At 34.0% G+C, this 6,953-nt stretch overlaps 1 protein-coding gene and 1 long non-coding RNA gene across 4 annotated transcripts in view; both read right to left on the reverse strand.

Moving 5' to 3' along the window:
* The window catches only part of LOC140023474 (uncharacterized), a 1,623-nt gene extending 536 nt beyond the window's left edge, over nucleotides 1-1,087 (reverse strand). Inside the window, exon 1 of the long non-coding RNA XR_011827493.1 lies at nucleotides 320-1,087. This is a non-coding gene — a long non-coding RNA (uncharacterized lncRNA). The remainder of the gene's footprint in view (nucleotides 1-319) is intronic.
* Nucleotides 1,088-1,570: 483 nt separating this feature from the next.
* LOC113720313 (receptor-like protein EIX1) lies at nucleotides 1,571-3,640 on the reverse strand. 3 transcript variants are annotated; one of them, XR_011827392.1, is made up of 4 exons: nucleotides 3,281-3,640; nucleotides 2,964-3,192; nucleotides 2,145-2,810; nucleotides 1,571-1,967 (listed from the first exon to the last, which is right to left on the reverse strand). XR_011827392.1 is itself a non-coding variant. In XM_072073089.1 (3 exons), exons 1-3 carry the CDS (start codon nucleotides 3,582-3,584, stop codon nucleotides 1,938-1,940), a joined length of 729 nt encoding a protein of 242 aa, XP_071929190.1. In that variant the 5' UTR covers nucleotides 3,585-3,640; the 3' UTR covers nucleotides 1,571-1,937. The 3 variants fall into 3 exon arrangements, 1 of the variants encoding a protein (XP_071929190.1); XR_011827341.1 differs by having other exon boundaries at nucleotides 2,964-3,640; XM_072073089.1 differs by having other exon boundaries at nucleotides 2,145-2,222; nucleotides 2,964-3,640.
* Nucleotides 3,641-6,953: the final 3,313 nt, after the last annotated feature.

Genomic DNA, 6,953 nt, shown 5'->3' on the forward strand with positions numbered 1-6,953 from the left:
TTGAGGATCTTAGCTAAATCAAAATCAGACATTAGAAAGTAAAAATCCTCCAAATAACGCAAGCTAAATTAATAGACTCACATAGGACCAAGAAAACACATTTAGAAATATGTCAACCGTTTTATTTCTGTCACCTAATACCCGTGTCCAGAAATCAATTCGAAACAAAAACCACAAATTCAGACACCAAGTCCCCTAAATTAACTCTAAGAGAAACAAAGGGGATCAAAACCCTAATATCCCAAATCAAGAATTCAAAATTTCTTTACACACGTATTCAAAAAATAAAAACCCTAAAATTTATTTTTAAAAAATGTACCTCTTGAGAACAGATTGAGTATCAACGTTCTTTGCAGATTGCACTGGCTGCTTGGATGACGTCATCACCGGACCAGCCGCCGGGGTGTTGCTGTTATTGCTGCTTTCGCTGTTCATTGTGGTAGTCATCCCTTCTTCCTTGATTCCTTACTTTTCACCCCTCAAAAAATTCAACCTCTCAACGTTTAAACAAGAATCAATATAAAGGGTTCCAAAAATTCTGAACAAATCAAACCGGAATTTCGAGAAACCTCGTCAAAGAAGAAGAAGAGGCTAGTGAGGATTAAAGGGCTGCCCGCTTCTTCTGATGATAATGAATTATTGTATTGATTCTTGTTTAGAGAGAGAAAGTGACAGATAGATTGGATTGATGCAGAAAAAAATTGTGTGAAGAGATGTTTATAAATGTGAGAGTTTGTCTGAGTTTTCATAAGAATCCAAAAAACATTTTGAACGTTAAAAGAGCTGCGGCGGTGGGGTTTGGTTGACGTTTTCTCGTAACGGCTAATTTTTTACGCTTTTTTTTATTCTTTTTCTTTTTGAAAAATAGTTTTCTTGGTTATTATTCCGTTGTAAAATTTTGTTAAGGGAGACGAGGGATTTTCTTCCTTTTGAATGATTGAATTGCACTTGTAAGAAAATGATTGAATTCTAATTCTAAGATATTTTCTTTATCATTTTTTGGAATCTATTTCTTGGATTGGTTGTGTAAGCAAAACTTGTAGAAATGGGACCCATATATTGCAAATTAGGAGTGTGGTAGATAATCATAATGCAAATGACACAAATGTGAGTAAATTGTGTGAGTTTTCTGTTCATATAATAATATCTCCATAAAATGGAAAAATTGAGCACATCCTCTGCCTTCTCAGTCTAAATATATAATGGGGACAAAAATGCAAAGTCAAAAATGTTGGTTAAAGATAAATTGATTTTGACTATGAGAATTATTGAATTTTCATCTATTGTCCTAAATTTGAAGAAGAAGGAGAAATTTTGGTGACCAAATTTATTTTGATCAAAACATTTATGACCACTTTAGTACATGGGCCCAATACTAAGATGTTCATTTCTCATTGACTTTAGTAATTCTAAGATGTTCATTTCAAGTTTACAGTTTGGTATGCATTTTAGGTAATATTGACTTTTCTTCCATTTACATAATTACATCAAGAGGAGGGGTACAAACGTCATTTCTTATTGTTATCAAGTAGGCAACAATGACCATTAGGTGGAATCTAACAGTCATAGCTTCAAAACACTGGTGCATCATCCATTACGGTTAAAAATTACAACATTTTCTACATAGCCAACAGCCCACAAAGTCACTTTTGATGTCTATCTTATTTTTACCCATAGGATCAAACATCAAATGCCTCCACTTATTTATTCATGATTTACAAAGTCAAAGGTTATCGGACCAGTGAGACTGTTATTACCCAAGCCTAAATAGTCCAGATATTCCAAATGAAACAATGACCTTGGAATGCTTCCGGTGAAGTTATTGCTGTTGAGGTTGATGTGATACATGAATGGGTAATTCATCCAACAGTCAGGAATTTCTCCTGATAAAGAATTCTCCCGAAGATCCAGATATTGAAGAACTTGATTTTCATTCTTCACTTCACACAAAATGTGAGAGATGCCTCCTGAAAATAAATAGTTGGAAATTAAGTTCTAAATATGTCAATCAATGATAAATTAATTGGGTGTGTAGGCAATTGCATGTGTTTGATTGTTGTGTGCATATAAACCTTTTGATTGTTGTGTTTGACTATGATGCACATATAAACCTTTAACAATTTCAGAGATATTTGAACTCTTACCATGGATTTGATTGTGAGAAAGGTATACGGTATCCAATGATGAGTTGAATAGCCAAGGTGGAATGGTATCTGAAATTCCTGCGAAGGACAAGTTCAAATACTGAAGAATTTTTTGTGATCGGATCCATATAGGAAATTGGGGACCCAGCTTCCATGAGCCCAATCCAAGTGTTACAAATTGGGCACGAGGAGTCCAACTTGCACTTACTTTTAAGGTCAAGGAGTTTCCAGATGCATCAAAATACGTTAAAGTTGTCAGATTATCTAGGTAGCTCTCACTCACAACGCCTTCTATTAAATTATCAGCAATATAAAGCACTTCAAGTTTGGGAAGCTGCCAAAGACTTTCAGGAAGAGTTCCAGTGAGTTTGTTGCCAGCTACATCCAAGTGCACCAAGGATGATAGTTTTCCTAAATTTGATGGAATTGAACCAGATAGAGCATTATCATTTAGCGAAAGGTGTTCGAGCTGGGTACAGTTGCCAACTGTGCTTGGAATTGGACCATTCAAGTGATTCCCTTGAAGGTTGAGAGAAATGAGATTGTTAAGATGAATAAGCTCGTTTGGTAGCGAATCATTCAGATGGTTGGAAGAAAGATCTAAGTATTTGAGAGAAGTCAAGTTCCAAAGACCTCTGGACAATGGGCCTTCAATCGAGTTATCACCTAAATCAAGAGAAGCAAGGGCAGTAAGACCGAAAATCCATCTAGGGATGAGGTGTCTAAGAAAATTATGAGAAAGATCTAGGACAGTAAGAGAAGAAAAGTTGGCATGAAAGACAAATGTATCTCTACCAAAGAAGGGATCGTGTTAATCACCTCTAGCCAATTAGACGCCGTACTAAGGTTCATGCGACTCATGTCTAGGTGCTCCAGATTAGAGAGACCAACCAACCATTGCAGGTTATCAACTTGAAGATCGGACGGATTGCCTCCTATGCTTAAAGTGCGTAAACTTGATAGGTTTCCAAGCTGATAGGGAACCATTCCTTGAAATCCAGCTCCAGATAAATTCAGGTACCTTAGACTTCTGAGAGACCCAAAAAAACTGGGAATTGGAATTCCACTGAAATCATTTAGACTTAGATCAAGGTAACGCAAGTGAGTCAAATTTTGTAACGAATGACTGATTTTACCGCTTAATGGTGATTCTTCCTCATCACCAACGACATGAATTTCAGGAACAGGCCTCTGAAGGTGAAGTTGAATCACGCGGCCACTTCGGTTGCTACAAACAACTCCTTCCCATTTGCAGCAATCAACGTCGTGAATCCAAGACAAGAGTCTGCCATAGGGATCTTCCAAGTCTTTCTTGAAGTCCATAAGAGCTTGTTTCTCACTTGCATAGCAAGTTGCATTTACAGTTTTGCTGGAAGAACAGAGTAAAATTATTGCGACGAGTAAGAAAACAGAGAAATGGGTTGATCCACCCATGGTCATGTGAAATGTCGGAAGAAATACGTTGCATTCGGCTATGTTGCAGATTCATATATAGAGCTGGATGGAAGAAATGCACAGTTGATATAGCTTGACAGGAGATGTGGCTATCTATATCAGGCTTGGAAAGCATATTTCACTTTTGCTGCGTTTACATTGACAAGTCAACAATGGAAGACTCAGGTCGTGTACCTCATTTATGATTTGAGGTGATGATGTAGTAGGCCTAAACATCTGAGCAGAATTTAGATTGGAATCTGATTTCGAAAAGAATTTATTCGTTTTTGGCTTCATTATTGAGAAATTTTAACCTCAGAAATGATTTGAAACAATTTACGAAGAAAATTACATAAACATAAAATTAACAAGTTAAAATGAGAATTGGGATTGGGGGAGAGGAAAGTTCTTCTTTTGTTTTTTTTTTTTGGATTTTTTTATAGTTTTTGTGTAAACTACGTTGTTCAAAGCCAGATATTGCTATGAGAGATATATTCAGATTAATATTTTTGTGGTAACAATGCACTAAAATTAGTAGAGCCAGAAAATAAGGAGAAAAAGGAACATGAAACCTGTTTTCATTGTCCTGCTTTTGTACCTATACTTTAATACAAATTGTAGTATCAAAATAATTTATCAGAGGCGGACATAGGGTGGACAGGCAAGGGCAGCTGCCCTCCAAAAGTTTTAAAAAATTTAAAATTCTCCCTATAATTTTAGTTGTCAACTAAAATTTTATTATGTTATCCCCCTAAACAAAATTATTTTTTTTGTTACTTTGTTTAATTTCTTTTGATAAAGTGCCATATATTGAACTAACAATTAGTTTCCGTATAAAAGTATGCCATTCATGTCTACATTACTATACAGTTAGTATTATTTTTGAATAACAATTATAAAAAATATAAAATTTTATTTTCTTCGAGTTTCTTATAACAAACCAGCTCTTAGTTTCTTTGATAACTATAATTTTACAATAGAAACTAAGGTAATACTGCATATGTTACATAGGAAATCAAAGACAAAGAAAACAAAAAAAATATATATATATATTCTAGCTATCGTACAAATTAAAGAAGTTTCAACTACGATTTTGAATGCCTTGCACCGACAGTAAATAGAATGGCATAGAGTCCAATTTTCACATTTTTCTTTATACATTGTTTTTTTAAAAAAAATTTCTTGCTTCTAATTATAATTTATTGTGCTTTCATTTTGCTTTTAATATGCCTTATTTGCTATAATATCAATGATGATTCGTTCCCACTAAACTTTTGAATTCGTCACTAATGTTGACGCATATTTTCAAGGGTAAATACATCAACACAACCTACATAAAAGACGATTAAACATAATAAACTTAATAATTCTGTTGATTTAAATCTACATATAAGATTGTTATACAAGTCATTGAGCTGAGCTTACTGGAACTTTAAAGTATATATGAAAGACATCAAAGGTTATGGAATATATATGCGTCATTAAAAAAAAAAAAAAAAAGAAGACTTCAGGGAAACTCCTACATGCTAGCAAAGAAAATCGTATTAATTGTAAATTAATATGATCTGATCACGTCCTAATTGGTTACTTTCTTATTTGTTGTCACTTTTTTGGATATTCAACACAATATTTGGAAATGATTAAAAGGAGTGAGTAAATTAGTTTCTTTTTTTTTTTATAAATATTTTTGGCTCAAGCGAAAGCTCCAAATCTTACAAGAAGGGAAGGAAAAAAGAAAGGAAGATGAAAGGGGAAGAGAAAGGACTTAAGAATCTAATCAGAAATCTAATAGACACTTGACTAACTATCCTAAAATGCGTCTTGGGGGAAGTTTTGTTACCTTAACCGTATGTAAATTATTGCATCCAATTTAAACATTTTTGATAGCCTTTTAAACTTCTATTCTTACTCCCATGCTGGAGGAACAAAACTAATTCTTGCCCAAACTACTTGTGCACATAATAATGTCAACATATAAGCATTGTAAGTAATTGCAAGTTCTAAGTAACAAGATTACTTTCATTTCATGAACAAAAGGAATATCATAATTTTGCTTTAGTTTTGAAAAGTTTTTTGTCAAATGAATTCAAATCCAAAAAATAAATATTTCCAAATTGAATACCACATCAAGTGATCTACATATTAGCTCTAATTATTATAAGATTACTCTTTGATTCTGCAAATTATCGCCTAAGGTAGAAATTAAAATTAGATTATAATCTTTGCCCATATTACATCGGGGATTATTGGATTTTGTACAGAATAATGACCGAGAGGTCTTTTCTATAGCAACGACCGAAGACTTCACTTCGAAATCTTTACGCGTGAAGTAACCAACCTGTCATCGTCAAGTCGATCAAAAGGAAGATTCAAGAGCACAAAAGTGACTGAAATTCCAAGACCAAAAACAACTTTGAAAAACAAATTTTTCATATACAATGATACGATAATATAGGAACAAAAATAATTTCAAAAATATCATATTCATATAATATCATCAAAAGAACTCCAAATAGATAAAAAAAATTAAAAAGATAAAATTTACACCATCTTTTTCTTCCACCTATCATCATCACCCACCACCACCACCATCATGCTTTTCTTCGTCCTCTCCATCCCTTTTTCTCTTCCTTCTCATTCCTTCTCTTTTCTCTCCCTCCATCTTCTTCGTCCGCTCCTCCCTTCTCCTTCCCCTCCTCTTCCCCACCTCTTCCCCACCTCCCCAAGATTTGGTCGAGGTTAGATGGGGGGCGGGGGGGGGGGAGAGGAGAGGCGGGGTGTGAGGGAGATAGGTAAGAGAAGGGGGAGAAAGAGAGGGAGGAGGAGGATGAGAGAGGTAGGTGATGACAGTAGTGAATGATAGTGTTAATTTTTTTAAAAAAATATCCTTAAAATACTTTAAAAAATATCCCAAAATGTTTCTCAAAAATACCTCTAAAAAAACCTCTAAAAATATTTATAGTAAAAATTTTTCATGCCTATTACTATAGTAAAATATTTCAAAATTACTCTTCAAAACAGCTAATTAAAATGGAGCAAAAAACAATTGCAAAGATTGAAGATTTTTCCATGGCTCAAGACATGCAAGAAATTGAGGATCCAACGTCCACAAACGCAAATAAATTTTTTTTTTGGATCCCTTTTGGGCAAAACCTGGGATGGGAAAAATTTAGCTACAGTAATTTCAAAAAATTTTTCAAAATTTTTAAACTATACACTTCAAAAAAATTTTTAAAAACTTCTACAGTAAATTACAGTAAAATTTTAGATAAACTTTCAAAAAATTCACTTACCAAACGGGGCCTAAACTGTACAAGGATGGGCCCATATACCTAAAGCGTGCTTCACATTGGGCGTGACCAATCATTATTGTTG

The sequence above is a fragment of the Coffea arabica genome, chromosome 1c (assembly GCF_036785885.1).
Source record: "Coffea arabica cultivar ET-39 chromosome 1c, Coffea Arabica ET-39 HiFi, whole genome shotgun sequence".
NCBI classification, from domain to species: domain Eukaryota; kingdom Viridiplantae; phylum Streptophyta; class Magnoliopsida; order Gentianales; family Rubiaceae; genus Coffea; species Coffea arabica.

Excerpts from the sequence above, each read along its gene's own strand:
- LOC113720313 (XM_072073089.1), bottom strand. The coding sequence starts at position 3,584 with ATGACCATGGGTGGATCAACCCATTTCTCTGTTTTCTTACTCGTCGCA. Across the intron at positions 2,223-2,963 it reads CGGCGTCTAATTGGCTAGAG|GAATTTCAGATACCATTCCA; the intron begins GTGATTAACACG and ends TGTCCTTCGCAG. Across the intron at positions 1,968-2,144 it reads TTCTCACAATCAAATCCATG|GAGGCATCTCTCACATTTTG; the intron begins GTAAGAGTTCAA and ends ATTTATTTTCAG.